At 40.2% G+C, this 18892-nt stretch overlaps 1 protein-coding gene across 6 annotated transcripts in view; it reads left to right on the top strand.

The window, feature by feature from the left end:
* NRXN3 (neurexin 3) overlaps positions 1 to 18892 on the top strand; it is a gene marked incomplete at both ends in the record, with an annotated part of 894988 nt that overhangs the window by 198590 nt on the left and 677506 nt on the right. For 2 of the 6 annotated variants that reach the window (XM_084208342.1, XM_084208341.1), the window contains 2 exons: positions 2154 to 2432; positions 9015 to 9176. In XM_084208342.1, coding sequence (XP_084064468.1) covers positions 9075 to 9176 — 102 coding nt within the window. Of the gene's footprint in view, positions 1 to 2130; positions 2433 to 7163; positions 7209 to 9014; positions 9177 to 18892 lie in introns of those variants that run through there. The other 4 variants (XM_084208338.1, XM_084208339.1, XM_084208340.1 and 1 more) reach the window with 4 other exon arrangements.

The following is an 18892-nucleotide window of genomic DNA, read 5'->3' as shown; positions in this document are numbered from 1 at the left end:
AGTTCAGGCAGCTCAGGACTTTGCCTAATCAAGTGTTTAGTATTTCTAAGGGTGGAGATTTCAGTCTCTCTGGGCCCTTCCTACTATTTGACCATCCTCAAGATGAAACGTTTTTTTCTATATAGAATGAGAATTTTTTATATTGAACTGCATCTGTTGCCTCTCATCCTTCTGCACAACTCTGAGAAGAATTTGACCCTGTCTTGTCTCTGTTCTTCCATTAAGTCATTAAAGAGATCAGTTAAGGTTTCCCTTGAGTTGTCTCTCCTTGAGGCAGAATGAACCCAGTTCCCTCAGCCTCTCCACAGACATGAGCTACCCCAGTACCCTGAGTATGGTGGTAGCTCTTTGCTGGACTGACTCCAGTATTTTGAAGTAATTTTTATATGAGGGAGTTCAGTGCTGGACAGAGCACTCCTGATGTGATCTCATAAATTTCCATTAGGGGAAGAATCACTTCCCTTGGCCTGCTGACTGGATTCTTGCTGAAAGGGCAGGCACTGCTGACTTGTGCTCAGCTTGTCTGCTGGGAACACAGGTCTTCTTCTGAAGAGCTGCTTTTGAGCCAGCTGGCTCCCAGTGTGTGCTGCTGCATGAAGCAATTTGGGTGGCTGTTTGCATGCAGGAGTATCCAGACACATGGCTTGCTTACTGAAGTGCAAACACACATTGCTTCTGCAAGAGTCTCTGCTTAAATCAGACCTTTCACTTGAGAATGTTATACGTACAAGTTGCAATACTGTGCTGTTTTTCACCATCATTTTCTGCTGTGAGAACACAGATTTTGCCATGTAGTTATTCTCCAAGAATGGCTATGGCAACAAGTATTTTCCCTTCAGTCTTGTACTAATAAATTCTGGCTAATCCTTATTAGGATTACTAAATGGTACAAAATGAAGCAGAAAAGTACTAATAAACACCAATGAAAATAGCACCAACATTTGCCTTATGCAGTGATTTGTAAGCAGTGATAGCTTGACTGCTTTTACCATCTACTGCTCAGCCTTGCTTTCACAGCTGGGAGTCAGGAAGGTGCTGCAATATGGAGTGGGGTGTGGGATCTATACCGACTCCATTGCAAGTACCATTTCCTCTCAGCTGGCACTAGCCAGCCTTTCTCCAAGCCTTCCTATCACTCTCCTGTATTTCTTCCACCGGATGAAATCAGGGTACGCAGCTGGCTGAAGTCACATAAGCACAATACTGCAGCAGAACTGGCTTTGAGTGACTGGAAACCCAGGTACTGGGAAGTAGACCTCTAACTCACAGAACGGATGTTCATGGTATTCAAACACTGCTTCCACTTGCTGAGAAATAAATGCAGTGGCTTTTGTTGTTGTACATAAGATATTTCTTTTCTTCGTGAGGAAATTTTAAATGTCATGTGCTGTGAATAATTCCCCCACGTTTATTTTTGCTGTTTGAAGAAGATGTCCTAATCTAGTAGAGATTTCCTGAAAAAGGTGATAAGACAGGCAAAGTTCTCAGATGTGTTTACCAGCAACATTACTTGTATCTGTGGACAGACAAAATGTTTTTTGTGGACTTCCCTCACGCTCTCAGAGAAGGAATCTGTAGGACCCCTCAGGTGGCTCTCTTGTTTGCTTGATCTTTCATTCAGTTGAAAGAAAGAGGCAACACTGTTAGGATTATATTCTGGTGTCTTTCTTAAATTTCCTGTTGGATAGGTTAAGATAAGTTCAGATGGCAGTAGTGCTGAATCTGAATACTGATCTTTGTGAAATGTTGGTGTTTTTTTAATCGACACATATGTGGTGGTTGTGTTGTGAATAATAGAGCTTTCCATCCTTCTCCTAAAAAGGATGTGAAATGTCTTATAACAATCCTTAAATGTGCTTTTCCTAGACTCCACTGCATACTGTTGAATGGTCCCTATGGAGACAGTGCTGCAGTGAAACTAAAAACACAGCACTGAAATTCATCGCTACCGGCGACCCTGCAGTGAATTCTCTTGGTAGCCATATCACAAAAGGAGCTCTACAGTTATTAGCATGCCTTGATATTTAGCTCTACAGCCGACAGTGCTGTGGGATGCCCAAACTTCATGACGACCGTCAATCTCTTCCTGGCTGACTGCTGAATGGATCTTTTGTTTCCCTTCCGTTGCAGCGCGAGATGAGAACATGGCCACTTTCCGTGGCTCCGAGTACCTTTGCTATGACCTGTCGCAAAACCCCATCCAGAGCAGCAGCGACGAGATCACGCTCTCCTTCAAGACGTGGCAGCGCAACGGGCTCATCCTGCACACGGGCAAGTCAGCTGACTACGTGAACCTGGCGCTGAAAGACGGTGCTGTCTCCTTGGTCATCAACCTGGGGTCTGGGGCCTTTGAGGCCATCGTGGAGCCGGTCAATGGCAAGTTCAATGACAACGCGTGGCACGACGTTAAGGTGACACGCAACCTGCGGCAGGTAATGGTGGAGGGGAGAAAGCGCTGGGGAGAGTTTTGGTTTGGTTTGTTTTGTTTTGTTGGGACAGGCAGATGGGAGAGAGTAATGGAGAAATGGGGAAGCTCAGTCTTACTGCTAGAGTTTCTCCACCTATTCTGGATCTTGTTGCCTAAAAGACAGTGAAAAAAACATTAGTTGATGGGAATTTATCCCTCCTGCAATATCTTCATTTCCACTTTATTAATTTTCTATTTTTTTCCCGGTTTGATTTAATAATAAAGACTTGTGACATGACTTTCATCTCCCTTTTCCTTTTTTCTTTTTCTGTTCTCCCTTTTATATTTTATTATTTCCTTAATTATGATTCAATCTTATCAGTAATATTCTTGTTGCATTTAATTACTGTGGGAATAGAGCCTATTGCCAACAGCCAACGCTCTACACCTCTCTCCTTTTTCTCTCAGTTTTATTAATTGGTTTAACCATTGCCATAATGTCACAGTTCTAATTCTGAAAGTCTTTTGTTTTTCTTTTCCTTTTCTTTTGTGTGTGCATATGAGTGTGCAGGTGTGCAGGCTGGTGGGTATGTGTGTAATTATTTTACCTTTATAGCTTTGGAATTAATTGGCTGGAGTCTCTCTGAGTCTTCTTGATTCTGTCCTTTTCTTCTTTTTGATTTTTTCCCCTTCTTTCTATAATGAGATTCTACTTCATTTCTTGTCTCTGCCTTGAGACTCTTCTGTTTGCTGTGAGGACTGGAAAAGTGGAAGAATCAAAAAACCCCATGCAAACTCAGATCAATCCAGCACCCTACAATTCCACTTTGGAAAAGTTTTTCTGATTTTACCACTGTAATTTTGCACATCTATATGCTGCTTTTCCTAGCAGACAACTATATCAGGTGATGTATTTGGTAGTAGGCTAGTCTTAAAATCCTGAAGCCTTTCTCATGAAATATAAATTCATACATAAGAAGATAAGATAAAATTAAATAACTATGCTCTGAAAGCTGGTAAATATATCAAGTCACTAAGTGCCATCCGCTGCATAATAAATGAGATTTACATGGTGACTAGGAGCTATTTGATGTCTTGCTGATTGGTAGAGGAACAGAAGTAGCTTGTAAACAAAGATTTTAAATTAAACTAAAAATCAGTTTTTAAATACAATGTTACCTGTTTCTTTTTTCATTAATGACAATATTAGCACAACCTTTAAATTGCTTTATATAAGTTTATACAATGTAATTTGCGGTAGCAAAGTTCTCTGTGAGTATAGGATAATCAGTGCCAGGAGTCAGAAAAGCTCTTTACTAGTAGAGATCAGTGGATAATTTTTCTGTTACCAGGAGTTTCATGCATTTTCAATATTTGGATTTGGGGCTGAAGATTTTTATTTGTCTTTCCCATGTAAATCCCTGTATTTCTACATGCTTAGGATGTCTGGGTCTGAAAAAAAAAAATCTGTCATCAAACTTTAATGAGACTACAGAATTCTTACCTATGGAAAAAATCAATCTGTTTTCAGTAGTTTATATACAGATTAAAATTTCATTTCTTATGCAGTGGATGGGTCTTAATGATCCAATTTTGTTTAACCTTTCCCATCAGTACAGTAGAGAGAGATGCACCAACTGGTCTAGGTTTGTGAGTCTCGAAAGGTCAGAATATATGGCTTTATTTGGTGTGATTTTTTTTTAAATTTTTATTTTTAGGTAGTTTTAGAACAGCTGGTCCTTGAATATCTCAGTAGAGCTTATTGGCCATTTTAGTTAATAGTACTTTTTATTTTTCATTTGAAATATATTTCAGAGGGCAAATGTGCCAGAAGCAAAATTAATCCTTGCTTCACTCCAGGATTGGTTTGGATCTTGAAGATGCAGAAGGTGAAGGGTCACAAACAAAACTGTGGATGGGAAACTCTCACATTATTTTTCTTAATATTTTAGCTAGTAATTTTTTAATTGGTCCTCAGAAGTGGACTAAGAAAATGGAAATCTGTCTATGACTTTTCATAATTGATGAGTTCTGGGCCGTGCTTTGGCAATTATTAGAAAGTAGGTAGTCCCTTGCTAATTAAGAAGTACCGTAAAGTTTTAAACCCCCTGGTCTATTCATTGTGAATATTTCTAAGTGATCCTGAATTCTTAAAGGGTCCAACTTGACTGGGCAAGAGAGAGGATGTTTTAATGAGATGGATGGGCTCTTTGCAAAGAAAGGCCTGTCTTCAAATCAAATTGCATTAGATTAGCAGAGGTGATTTGGGGTCTATTTCTATAGTTCAACATGACAGTATACGGTTCAACCAATAAATATCAATAAGGCTGGATTTTTTTTTAAGTCATCTTTTCCCTGGATACTTGCATTTTAACTTTTGATCTGTCTCAAAATCAAGACATTGACCCAGAACCTAAAGCTGCCCAGATATTGGAATTGATGAGGCCTCGAGGCAGAGCAGTCATGATAGTCCTAAAAGTTGTCATTCAATATGATTTTGCATCACCTAAATAATTTTTTATGTAAAAGATGATGAGTTCTGTCTTTCCTGATAAAAATTCACCTGTAATGTTGCAGTATTATATAGTTCACTAGAAAGTCTTGTTTCCAGCTGTGCTCATGTTTCCTTAAAAAAACCCATTCCAAAACCAAACATAAAACCCCAATAAAATATATTTCCTCTGAATGTTGAAGCTTTATAAGAAAATCAGTAGCCTCCTTGTAATTGCTTGAAAATATTGCATTGGAGGTAGATATATTTCTCTTTAAAATGAACTTTAAAAGCAATAATTTAGACATTCCAAGAATATTATCTAAATCTAAGCAATTCCAGCTAAATGGACTATCAGCAGCTTCAGGATGCCATTTAATCTTTTCCTCTGCTTTTTTGGGGGCTAAGAGAAAGGGGAAGAGGATTTGCATAATTTTTTTGCTGTTTCTAGAATTAGAGTAGAACTTTAAATAGTTGGACTTTTGCCTAGTGGTTTTTGGAATTGTTAAATATTTTGTGGCTAAGCTGGGAGAGTACTAAGGGCTGCTTTTTTTTAGATCAAATGACTATCACAGCAGTTAATCTCCTTAGAGACAAACCAAGTGAATCCACAGATTCCCTTGAGTAGTGATTGTTAATGTCAAAGCAAATCTCCTTGTTTATTTATCTTATTATTTCAGTTAAAACTAAGCCCTCTTTCTGCCTTGTGAGAAACCTTTACTTAGCAATAGGATCACGGCTGAATTTTACTGGGGCTTTCAGAGCCTGTTTGAGGCAGTGTGGTCTGGTGGGAGGAGGAGCAGAGGAGACTGAAGGTCAGACTCCCTGTGTCTGTCTTCAGGTCTGCTGCTGACACTCCACCTCATTTCTAGCATGCTCTTCTTCATGTCCCATACTTCAACTCCCTGTTTGTAAAAATAAATTTACTAACACGACAATTTGCTGTGAGTAAGATTTCCTTGGTGAAGAATTCAGGAGGTTGTGCTAATTATTTCCAAGTACAGACTATTATTATGATTTCATTTCCACCGGCAAATAACTTTGGGACTTCATGGTCAATGCCACAAAGTCTTCAGAAACCTATTTCCCTAGTCAGTGCACAATTCTGAAGCCTGCAAGCTGATGGTTTTTACATGAGGCAGCGTAGATCTTGCTTGTGTAATTTAGGATAATTCTTGCCACCTTCAATCTCACTGGACCAGGGACTTGGAGTCTGCACAGGCTGCCCTTCCCTATTAACACTAAAGCTAGTTACAGTGCAAAATCTACCATGAAGATCTTTAGTTTCTTAACTGCTAAAACACAAAGAAGCAAAGTGTAAGCTCTAACATTGACATCTACGTGCCTTGGGACAGGTTAAAAAAGTTCTGCTGAACCAAACCAACTGGTAAATTCTCCTAGTTCCTGTGTAATAGAGATGCAGTGAAGCAGGAGGGATGCTAAGTCTTGTCAATCTTCTGTCTTCAACCCGGACACAAGGGACACAATTCTTTCTACACAATTTCTTGACACGTTTCTCCCTACAGTAGGAGAGGTTCAATTCCTGTATCTTGGATGACAGAAGTGAGCTACAGGCAAACAGCCAAGCACAGGCACTGTTATGTGCTACTCCTGAAAGTCACAAACTCAGCTGCTGTAAAGAAACCTGCAGACTGGGAAACTTGGAAGGAAGACACAGAGTCTTGGACTCATCATCATCTGTATCCTCCAGCCAAAGGAAATACTGGCCTTGTGATATTCTGCAGCACTTGAGGGTAGTGAAGCTTGGAAGAGGAGCTGGCGTGGTGGTGGGTGGAAGAAGGGAGTCATGGCTGGGTTTGTGCTGAAGGGGCAAACTGTGTACTCTGTGGGTATATCTCTGAGCATAAGGTTCTTGTTTGAGGGAAGCACCTTGATGAGCATTTGAAGAGTAAGTATTGCACTGTTTTAACTTTGCTTCAGGTCTGGATAATGTATATGAGGGTTGAAGCTAATGACTAATACCAGGGTGGGAAGAGTAGGCAGCCCCCTGTTTCTTTACAGTCTAAAAGGCATGGTTCCCCATAGAGTCCTGGTCATATTGTCCTCTTTCTCACTTTGTGTGTCTCAGGTGCCCCACGCCTTTTTTTGAAAAACTAACACTAGATCATTCATGCAATGTGTCATTTTTACTAACCAACTAATGTACTAACACCCTAACGACTCATCTTTGCTTTTAGTTATTTTAATTAACAATCGTTCTGTTCACGATTTTTTAATTTCCTTTCTTCCCCCTTTTCCGCAAAGCACTCAGGCATTGGACACGCTATGGTAAACAAACTACATTGTCTGGTAGATATCATTCTTATTGTCTCTTTTTTTGGGTTTGCCGTGTGTTACCTGCCTTTTCCTCCCCCTACCTGCTCTTTCCCCCCTCCTTTATACTTACTGCTTCCTTTAATTTTATTCTAATTTCATTGAAAACACATTGTTTTTCCTTTTTTTTTTTTCTTTCCTTTCTTTTTGAATAGAAAAATGAGCATCAAAAGCAACTAACACAGCTCTTCTGGAAATAGGGTTTGGACATTTCTTTCATTGTTTTCTTCACCGCTGTCTTCAGTTCTTCTTTTCCTTTTCAGTGATAAATTGTTGGGGTTTTTTGTCCCTTATTTTTGACTTTAGATTTCTTTCTTTTGCTTTTGTTTTCATTTGGCTTTTTTTCTTGGCTTTTAGTTTAGTGTGTTTTTTTACTCTGAAGGTTTCTAGATCAGAACCATTGCAGGGCCTCTAGTCCGTGGTGGTGAAGGCTCTCTTTTTCTCTCACCCTTTTGTTGTGACAATGGCTATTACAGGCAAACTGGCCAGAGTTGTTCTCTTTCTCATGATTTTCCCCCACTTCCCTCCCTCTGCTTTTTCTCCTCCTTCTCCCTCTTGCTCTCTCTCTCTCACTTTCTCTCTCTCTCTGACCTCTACCTGCGTGGCCAACAGGAGCTCAGCCGGTTGTTTGTTTCAGTACACACTCTGCATGGCATGTCCACATCTGGTGACTCGCCCGTCTCCTCCTGGCCTCGATCTATTTTCCTCCATCTTCCCTTGCAACCACTAACAACATCAAGCAAAACACCTTAAATTCACTTCCTCCTCTCCCACCCTTTCCTTCTGTCACCCTTCACCCTCCATGTGTTTGTGGTTAGAGATTTTGGGGACATTTCTGTTTCGTTTTGAGTTTTTTTGTTATTATGGAATTTGTTTGGTATTTTTATTTTTGATTGCATGTGAGTGTGAAGTGGTTGTTTCTCCCTTTTTCTTCTCCTTCTCTCTCTCTATTTTGCTCTTTTCCTATTGTCTTTCTTGACCTCAGATATATTGGCATGACAGGTCAAAGTACAGTGTGTGCACGCTTTGTAGCTCTTTCTTTCTTTCTTTCTCATATCCACTTCTATCACATTTGTTGGTGTGCAACCGATTTATTTTGATTTTTTTTCTGCTTATGTTTTTTTTTGTTTTGTTTTTGTTTTTCTTTTTTTCTTTTTTTTATTTTTTTTGTTTTGTTTTGGTTTTTTGGTTTTTTTTTTTGTTTTGTTTTGTTTTTTGTGGTGGGTGGTGGGTGTGTGTCTCTCCAGGTACATGGCATGCACATCCATAATGTATTGAAAGTGAGTTCCCTCTCCCCCTATCCCTGAATGCATGATTGTCAGTGTGCCGTGAGCAAAAGAAACTTAAAAAATAAAAAATACCAACCTCGTCTTCATTAGTGTTTTTTTTTTTTTACTAACAACCATAACTAACTGTAATCATTAAAATAAATTTTAATTAATCATAAAATCAGCTAATATGAGAAATGTCTTTTGAGGACAGTTATATTTTCTGGCCTGAATAGATGGAAAGCATCTGGATGGATAGGCTGCTGGGTAAGCCTGAGAGTGCTGATGCACCAGAAAGGGAAGAAGCAGATGCTGAAGCATTTCTCTGTGGGAAAATCAGACCAGAAAATAGAGCTCGACTTAACTTAAAAAAAACCAAAAACCAAAAAACATACCAAATCTCAACAAAATCCTTAATAAAACTGGCATAAAATTATAGGGGAGGTAAGTTGTTCTGTTCTGGATTGTAAGGTCATTGCTGGGATTTTCTTTGTCCATTGTGTTCCTCAAACAGGTGACAATCTCTGTGGATGGCATCCTTACCACCACGGGCTACACGCAGGAGGACTACACCATGCTGGGCTCGGATGACTTCTTTTACGTGGGAGGGAGCCCCAGTACTGCTGATTTACCTGGGTCTCCAGTAAGCAATAACTTCATGGGCTGCCTCAAAGAGGTAACTATTTGAAATTAATTCTTGACTCTGTGCTTTTGATTTGCTAAAGTCATCACTCTTTCCTGCCTTATGCAATTAATTCTTTCCCTTATGCCTAATTTTATACTGATAACTGCAACAGCTCTGTAAAGATAAACTTGCCATTCAGCTGGTCAGAAGGCTGGAAAACTCATGAACTTTAGAATCATACTTCTAGTGCTTGGATTACAGAAAAAATACTCATGGTTGTAGGAGAGGTTTCTTCTCTAAGCTGTTAGCCCTTCAGAAGAAAGCACTACTATCTTCAGAAAAAAGCATTACTATCTTCTAGGCACCACTTATAAAGGCAATAGCCATTATAAAAAGACAAATGGCCTTTGGTTACTAAGTAGCAATTTGAGATGAAAAAATCATAATCAGAAGCTTATTTAGAATACTTTTTAAGGTCTTGGATTTCACCTGGGAGTATAGTTAGATCTGAATTTTCCAGGAAGATACAGAAATAGAATAAAGCAGAAAAATGAAAGTAGAAGGTAGCATAAAAAGTGTAAATTTTGCAAGGAGAATGCAGCATGAAGGTGTCAGGGAGGTATGCCAATCATATAGCATGTGGACATGAAGTGTACCGTGTGTTGTGATATCATTATTGAGAGATGCTTCTCCCTGAATAAAAGTGCAAACAAAACCATATGCTGAAGTCCATAGTATGGATTTTTTTTGAACAATGAAATGTGAGGTAGAGAGAAAGAAAGAAGTAGAAAAGAGATAAAAAGAGAGAGACAGATTAAACAGAAGATAGTCACCACCCATGCATTCAGTGGTGTCCCATTGGTCCTTTTTCACCCTAGGCTTCTCAGTGATAGGGGTGAGGTGACTCAAAACTTTTCACTGTTTATATATCTTTTCAAACAAAGGAATTAATACTCATTGGTTACACACATCTTTCATTCTATTGGTTTAATAATTCCCTTGCTTCTAATGTTAATTAGTCCCATGCTCAGTCTTCCTGTTTTTTGTAGTTGGTGGGTTTCTTGAGTTGGTGGATTGTGAGTCAGTGGTCACGGTCTCCCCCGATGGAATTACCCTTTACCCAGCCCAAGCTGATTTCCTGGTGGCCCATCATTTCTGCATTCTTTATGAACATTATGAGTTATACATTCTGCTCTCACAGCTTTGTTTACCTCCCCTTAGGCTTGAGATAACACTTGGACAAAAGAATTACCTTGATCTTATCTCAAGTTCCTGGTCATGGTGGCTTAATTTACAGTCCAAGTTCCCGGTATGCATGGAGGCATATTTGGGGCAGGGATTGGGAGGTGGAGGGGGGTCCCCTCAGTGGTCATAGATGCCATTTGTCCCATAACTTGGGAACTTTGGGATCTTTGTTTGACCAGTGATATGTGTAGAAGTGGCTTCTTTACAAAATTTGCCAGAGTGGGAATTTTTGTCTGGATGCATTACCCAGGATGTGCTGATCAGATCTCATCTCTGCCTGCAGTTAGCACTATCCTGTCACTCCATTCTGTGCTCATCTCATGGCAGTTGTTTTGTGTCCTTAACAGTATTTGAGACAGACAACTGTGATCTTTAAGTCCTTAAAGTTGGTTGCTAAGTCAGTGCACGTGAGTGGCTGCATTGGTCAGGAAGAGCTAGCTGGTTCTGAAAACTGTGTTGTCGTACTTTGGCTGGCTGCGGGCTGCGCTTGCCACATAGCATTGAGAAAATTCACACATGGATAATGGAAATTGGACTGCCTGGCTAGCAGCAGGAACCAAAAAAGTGATCCTTGGGAAAAAAAACCCAACCCAAACCAAACCAAAAGATTAGTTCTGTCCAAATCCCAGACTTGGTACAGTTTAGTTTTGATGATGGATTTTAGTCATCTTTTGTCTTCTTTCTTCTCTCTTCCAATGCAATTTGTGATTATCACTGTGATTAATGGGATACAGATATTGATGTCTCCACAAAGTGTTATAAAAAGCTTATACAGGAGTAATAGAAGCAGCAATGCTGAGCTAGATGTTGTTCTGTGGCTGTAATTGCCTTGACAAGTCATCATCCTACTGATGCTCTACTCGCGGTGTCAGGGTTTGTATGTTATGTGCCAGGCCTCTGATATGAGGAAGAGTTGTTAGGGTCTAAAGCTGCTCTCCTGCCTGACCTCTGGATGAAAGGGATATACATATGCTAGAGAAGAGTTTGTGAGCATCTTATATAGGAAATGAAACTTTGCTGATTAAATGCAAACTGCCATACAGAGATCAAATCCTTCTGGTTACTTTTATAGAGCCTTGGGCCTGATTTTCCTAGGCACTGAGCATCCCAGTTTGATTGAAATCAGGAGGAGATACAGCCTCTTAGTGTCTCTTTAAATCAGGATCTTAATTTTATTTATGGATGCTATGAACATAACACTTAGCAGAGGCCATTTTTATGTGTGCTTTAAGTCAAGCCAATGGAGCAAAGAAAGCAGTGACAAGAAAATCTTCAGGAGCTTTATTATTTATATAATCATTTGTATTCTGTTAGCTTGCACAATGTGCTAAGAGCTGCCAACATAGTCATCCCAGGCTCCTAATGTTCTGTGAGAAGGAAAACCCAGGCAACCACTTGAGAGGAAGAAAACAGATAATCAAAATGTGCTTTGTAATCTTCACTTGACTAGGCAATGACAGGAGATGTGTACGAACAGATGTCTTGACTTGATGGTTGCTTTAGAGCTAGGGTCTGCTTAAAAGCAACCCACTTATGGTAGTCCAGTAATGCTTTCAATGAGCTTTGATCCTGGAGGAGGCAGAACTGGGTTAGTGCAGTGCTTGTGTGCTTGGTGTCTGGTTCCAGAACTGGCTACAGGGAACTTTACTTGGCTTTCTGTTTAGCTTGTCAGCATATTTCATAAATCAGTCCTCATAGCTTATGTTTCAAGCTTACATTTCTTTTCTCCATAGCCAAAAAGGATGCTCAATCTCTCATTAGCCAGCACTGGAGGAACTTGGATTTTTAACAAAAATATTCTAAGTTAAAAAAGTTAGTTGAAGGGGTAAGGTAGACTTAACCAAATATTGTTCCTTTCAGTTTATGCTTTCTAGTAGGGCAAAGCTCTTCTTTCATAGTTAAGTCCTATCTATGTAATTGCTGATACCAGAGACACAGCACACCCCTGAGTGGATTGCACTGTTTGTAACGGTGGAGAACATCCTGCCAAGCCCTGTGCTGATCTCTTGAAGGTGTTAAAGCAGAATGGTCTCTGCATTCATTCGAGACTGGCTCTAGGCATGTGTCACTTTCCTAGGGGAAGGTAAAGGGATTTATGCAGACTTTGAGGTGAAACTTTCAGCCTTTCCTCTGTCAGCTTTTGTATTTCCTCTAGACTGCATCAGTCTTGAGAGAACACCAACAAATTTGCTCATGTTGGGGCTAAGAGGGCTCCTTGAGTGGCTCATTGCCTTCCCACTTCCTCTGAGATGACATGCAGGTGCTGAAGTGGCAGGGGTCAGAGCTCCTAGTGACCATCTCTGCCCCTTCGCAGCAGGAAGGGACTTCTCCGCTCAGCCTGGGCTGGTGCCAGGAGGAGGGGCAGCTCTGGCAGCATGTGAGCAGAGTATGCCTTGGCTAGAAGGAATTGGAGTGTCTAAGAATGTGTTCCTGGCAGGGAACTAAGAGTCTTAGGGCTCCTCTGCTGTAGTATCTATATAATATTTCCTAAAATTAATTTAAATATCTAATTATGTAGATAATGTTTTCTTTAGGTCAGACAATTTCTGACCTAATGGTACCTCCTTTTACCATAGAATAGATCCTCATGTCTCTTCTTTCCTTTGGGGCTATAGGTTTTGACTGAACAGATTCCACTAAGTTGGTAGCAGTAATATACCTAAATCATAAATACAAGTATTTAATGTGTAGTTCAGGCTGGGATTTTTCCTCTGTTTTCATCAGAATTAAAGAGTTCCCTATGTGTGGTGAACCATGTTTGTTTTGCACTTCTCCATAGCCATCCTGGCAGTGTTGCAGTATACCTGACCCTGTAATGAGGCAATGAGACTGGAAAATAGTCCTGCAGGATATGCAAATAGGGTAGTACACACACATGAAGTATGGACCTTGCATTGAATTGAAGTTTTTTTGCATTGCATCCAGTTGCATAATATCTAAGGTTTTTTAGACCTTCATTCTTAAGATGAATCATTCTAGAGAAAATCTTGGGGGAAGCTGGTTCATCCATTTCCTATCATGGATGAAACCAGATATAGAGATGGGATAGGAGAAGATACAGGAACACACTTTGAGACAACTGAGCAGAAATAATTTTTACAGGTGTCAGGGAAGGTGTGACAGTGCTATTACAGATAGTGATTTTTAAAAAGGGAGAAGCACTGACTGTCGGTGGAAAGTGAAGAGAATCCAATAATGGGTTGAATGGAACTTGCATGGCTAGAAAGGGTTAGGACAAGAAAGGTAACAAGAAGCAACTGTGTTCTGCATGTAATCAAGGGCTTCAGGGAGGAGGTTTTAGTAATCAAGGATGGAGATGGAAAGTGGCAGGGTAGGAATTTAGCTGTGTGGGCAAAGAGGGGAAAATGGTATTTCAATATCCAGTTGCTAGGGAAGGGAGAGAATCAGAATATTTCCTGGGGTTAGGGAGCCAGACACCAAGATTTTATTTACTTGGAGCAGGACTTAAATGGTACAGATGGAGATGCTTTAGAAGAGCCTAAGGTGGTCCCTATAGAGAATGGATATTCATGAGAGAATTTATGAAATCTTCACATTTTTCTATCGATCCTTTATTAAAATCTCAATTCTGAAAAATGTTGATTGGTAGTAACAGCTTGATGGAAGCACTGAGGCTTGCATATGGGTGGAATGTGGCAGAAATTATTACAGAGGTCAGGCACCATCTGTCTGTGATGGGAGAAAGCTGTGAAAGCTTAGATAATTTCTGTCTGTAATTTAACTTCTAGGAGCCAGATTTCAAAATGGCTCATGAGTGTGCCCAATTGCTGTATGTAAATCTCAGATGCTATCTGCAAGCCAGGTCTTTTTCACTATTTGATGTGTAGTGATGATGTGGTTTCTGTTTGGGGATGAGTTTTTCTGACTGCAGTGTCCCACTTGAGAGGAGGCTGAAGGTGCAGATGGAAGGCTGTCTAAAACTGGAGGCAGAGAAAAACAGGAAAACAGGCAGACAGAGAAAGTTGTAGTTGTAAAAGCCTCTCCCTAAGCCCAAAAGCTTTTAGGTGCCCAAGATCCCCTTCCACAGCAGTGGCTTAACAGAGTCCCAGGAATGCCTAAGAGGAGTATCAGGAATCAACAGTCTAGGGATTGCACTGAGATACAGTGGAGGAAGTTACGACATGAATGGCACTAATTGCCCACATATGTGAATCCAATGCTGCTGCTCCAGCTGTCCCATTGTGTTTGGGCCTGTCTGCTTCCTATCTCTATTATTTAATGAGTTTAACATTTGAAAAAGAAAGGGAGATGCTAATGGCACTATGTAGAAGCAGACAAAGCACAACCAAAGGTTGAATACTATTCCACTCCTCAAAATATTACTTGTTCTTGTCTTGGTCTCTCATTAATATTCTCTGCCAGAGCCTTCAAAATAGACTGGATGATGATTATGACCCTGATTCCTAAGATTCCAGAGCTAGAGGTCTGTAAACTTTTTGGTTGCCTCTCACTGTCAAACTTCCAATTCCATTGCTGCTGCTGTGGGGGATCAGTCTCCTGTTGCAGCTGTACAGTGTGTGTCTTGGCAGTCAAGAATATCAGTTGTTTTCTCTGTGCATCTGCAGAGCACCCAACACAAAGCCTTCATCAGGTTTTCGAGTACCGCTGTTGTAGCAACATAAAACACTGGAGACGCAGGCCAGCATTTTGAGTAGCTGCTGATGACATTCTTAAGCTAATGAGAAAAAAATCCCTACTTATTTCTGGGAAGATTTAATTTTGAGGTGGGATTGGAGGCATTTGGAAATTGAGAGCAATACTATAGGAGGCAAGATGCTGAGAGAATTCTGAGTAGACCAATAGATGGGGAGGGAAATATGGTAGTGTTTTCTCATTGAGTAATGCTTATAAGCTTTGGTTTGCATTTGGTATTTCTGTATTAGCTGCAGCTTTGCTTTAGCTAAGGGGTTATTCAAAGCCTCTGTTCCTAGTGTAGCTTAGCCCTTGCCTACTCTACCAAAGTGAGGTCTCTGATAGCGTTATTGACTTGCTTCTTGCATGACACTGGAAGAACTTGGTGACCTTGGCTTATATGCATCCATAAGAACAGCTTCGCTGGCATAATGATGTTAAATGAGTGTTTGTTGCAAAATAACATAAGCTAACCTCAGTTATTGATCAGTCTCTTTCATCAAATGTTTCTGGATACATAGAAAAGTGGAAGAGTAATGTACTCATGGCTGTAGAAAGTTTACTCATTTTCTCATAGATCCATGAAAAGTATTCCAGTTAAGCAGGAAAACAATTTTAAATCGCTTCATGAAATTCATCTTTAGTGAATGGAGTATGAAAATGAAGTGCTAGAAATATTTTTCAATTAGTAAAACGTGAAGTCCAAAGACAGGAACTGAATTTTGAGTTTTTAGCTTTGGGACAGAGGATGGAGGAGATGTTATTTATCAACTGTATCCTGAAAAAAACTCTAGACTCCTAAAATTCTTTCTTTAATGCAATTCATATAGCAAAGGCTGTAGAATCCAAAAGCCATAATGAATCTAGAAGTAAAAAACTTTGTTTGTTTATTTGTTTTATATTTCTATTTGCAAATTAAAATAATATAGGTTCTTGTTAAGGTAACATTTATTACAATGTAGTATTTTGTTCTCTGGAACTCCTATAAGTCAGCAAACAGCATCTTGTAGGCATTCTAAGTCAGCCTGAGCACACATATTTTCTTGAGGATTAATTTAAAGGATAATTGACATAACAGTTCAGTGGCACTGAACTCCTAAACTTACTGCCCTGTTAGAAATTTTACTAAAGCAATTAATAGCCAAGTCTGAATAATAGAGTATGTATGGAGATTGAGCACACCTTCTAAAGCAAGCATTGATGAGCAAACATAGAAACTGGATCTTTCTATGCATGAGGTGTAAAAGGTTTCTTTTTGCAGGGCTGTTTGAACTATGTACTGCCACCATACTTACAAGCTAAAGAGAATCTATGGGACTAAAACAAAGTGGAGTAACTGAGTTCAACTGTCTTCAGCTGCCACTGGAACAGGTGCCTAGGGAGGAAACTAGCAGCCAGAGGTTGGTGTCACCACTGGGCAGGGCAGCCAGTGGGCTGATATGTCACAACAGTAAGGGAGCACTCCACTGAATCCCAGCTGAGCTGTCTGCATGTGACTCTCAGTCCTGGTGTTGTGGCCATCTGTGCTTGCTTTGCAGTAGGATCATCAGGATCAGGCTTTTTTTCCTAAGTGATGAACCTAACTCCTGCTGAGCTTCTGTGGCTGCAAGGGGTGTGCCATGTGGTGTGTTTCAGAAAATGAGAGTGTTTACAGGTGTAGAACTATATTTATGTCAACAAATTCAGAAAATGTCATGGGGATTGGAGCAATATAGCCTGTGTTTGGTGCATATAGTAAAGTTAGTTGGTAACTATTCAATATTAAAATGAAAATCCTTACAAAAATATGTGGTCTAATCTGAACCCATTGAAAGTTGAGCAAACTAAGACAGGATATATTGATAGACAATAGCTGAGTCCAAAGTCATCAGCAGAGCAATGGTGATACTCTGGTAAGGATTTCTGGCTGTCTTTCTCATATGTTGTTAGCCAAATGTGGACCCATCCTAATGGATGCTGTGATCTTAACTTCAGCTGTCCAAAGTCTGATGTCCTCATCTTGGACTGAAAGTAAATGAGCCTCTTTTGCTTTACCTGGCTTTGTAGTTCACTGAGATCAGTAAACTCTTGGTTTGGATGAATACTGAAAATAAATAGGAGATATGTTTTTATTTCTTGCTCGTTATGTTGCACTAAAGAGATGGCTAAGGATCCTGTCAGACAGAGATACAAATGGGAGTAGTTTTGGAGAGTCAGAACAGCCATCTGCTAATATAGATAAAATTACATGAGAGAAGTTGCAAGACTGTTCTCTTTTATGTACCTGTGTATAAAACAGGCATTTTCGGCTACTTGACAAGTGTCCCCTCTTTGGGGGAAGCAGACTGACCCTGAAAGTTGGAGTATTGCTATGAAATGTGCATTTGTATTGTGGGCAGTGGGGAATGACTGAGCTGCTGTTACCCACCACAAAAATCCAGGCTGCTCAGCTGTGCCAAGGGAGGCAGGAAAAGATGATGAAGTTTGAATGTTGAGTGAGTGGGCTGAACAACTCCGCCCAGGTCTGCCACTCCTCTGTAGCAGTGAGCCAGCTGTCAAGTGTGAGGAGCACAGGAGTGGGCAGGCAGCTAATGGGCAGCATTTGTTATTTGAACTGCATGGAAAAGGCAGCAGGCTTCGTATAATACAAGCAGGTTTTGTATAGTCTCTGATATGATCTCTGTTTTAGTTCTTTGTCATTGCTGCTCTCTGGCTTTGGTCTACTTCTGTTGCACTGAATATTTGTGCTTTAGGATTGTTTTATCTCCCTCCTTTTTTCAAACTGCACAGGCAGAATTCAATTAGTTGGAATTAACAGTGTATGTATCTAGATTCCTAAGCAAATCAATGGGATTACTATAGATATGTGGAAGGAGGCAATTTTAGCTCTGAATTGCTACTTACAGGCTTTAATGCACTTTAAGCTATGGTTCTATAAGTGGAAGTGTTAGAAATGGTAACATCAGAGCTCAAAGGTGAATTAGGGTCAGCCCCTGACCTCTGCCTCCTGTAACTATCTAGACATAGATGTAGTAAATGGGAGTTATTTGAATAGGTCTTAAGGGAATTTCAGGAGCATTGTTATATTGCATACGGTGGCTTCTGGTGAATTCACATTGCCACAATGTGGGGAATATTCAAATGCTCGTATTTTCTAAGCCAAGATCTTAGCAGTTCAACACTTAATTCATCAGGGTGAGCATCAGTTATCTGTGAGCTGCATGGGGCTGGTGACACACAACTGAACAGTAACAACTACATCCAGGAAAGCAGCAATGTGTAGTGCGCAAGTCAATAACCTCCTCTGTCCAAAACGAAAGAGGCTGAGAGGTGGTGTCCATTTCTAGCACCCTGAGAGGTAATTGTGAGTGATGCCTGCAAAGCATTCTTACTGTATCAGCATTAGCAAGCAGAGGGAACACAGAGGTTTGGGAATGGTGGCAGAGATGAAAAATGGCATTTGGAAATGGGGCTTGAGAATGGCATAATCATTCCTGTTAAATCTGTGCCTTTCTTTCTGATTATTAGCCATTTTAAGTGAAATGGGTTTTGCATCTAGAACAAGTCTCTGAACAGATGATTAATGGTTTTATCTGTAATAACTTTACATTTTATAGAACCCTGCTAGGAGTCCGCATCTGGTGTGCCAAGCTATTTAAAGCTGTGTTAATTCTGTTAATTGCTCCACGTTTATTTGGATTGCTGGCACCTGCGGGCTTTAGGATAATGGGGGTGGGGGTGTGTGTGTACGTTCTCTCTCTCTTTCTGGCTGAGAAAAAATGAGAGGACTATTTCCTCAGCTAGGAACAGGACCTTGGCAGAACATCCTGGCTGGATTGGTTGTCCTTGAGATTTCCCTTTTTCACTACAGCTGAATGCAGTGAGGTGCC

Source organism: Fringilla coelebs (genome assembly GCF_963513975.1).
Source record: "Fringilla coelebs genome assembly, chromosome: 6".
NCBI classification, from domain to species: domain Eukaryota; kingdom Metazoa; phylum Chordata; class Aves; order Passeriformes; family Fringillidae; genus Fringilla; species Fringilla coelebs.
This window is presented reverse-complemented; position numbering and strand designations above follow the sequence as displayed.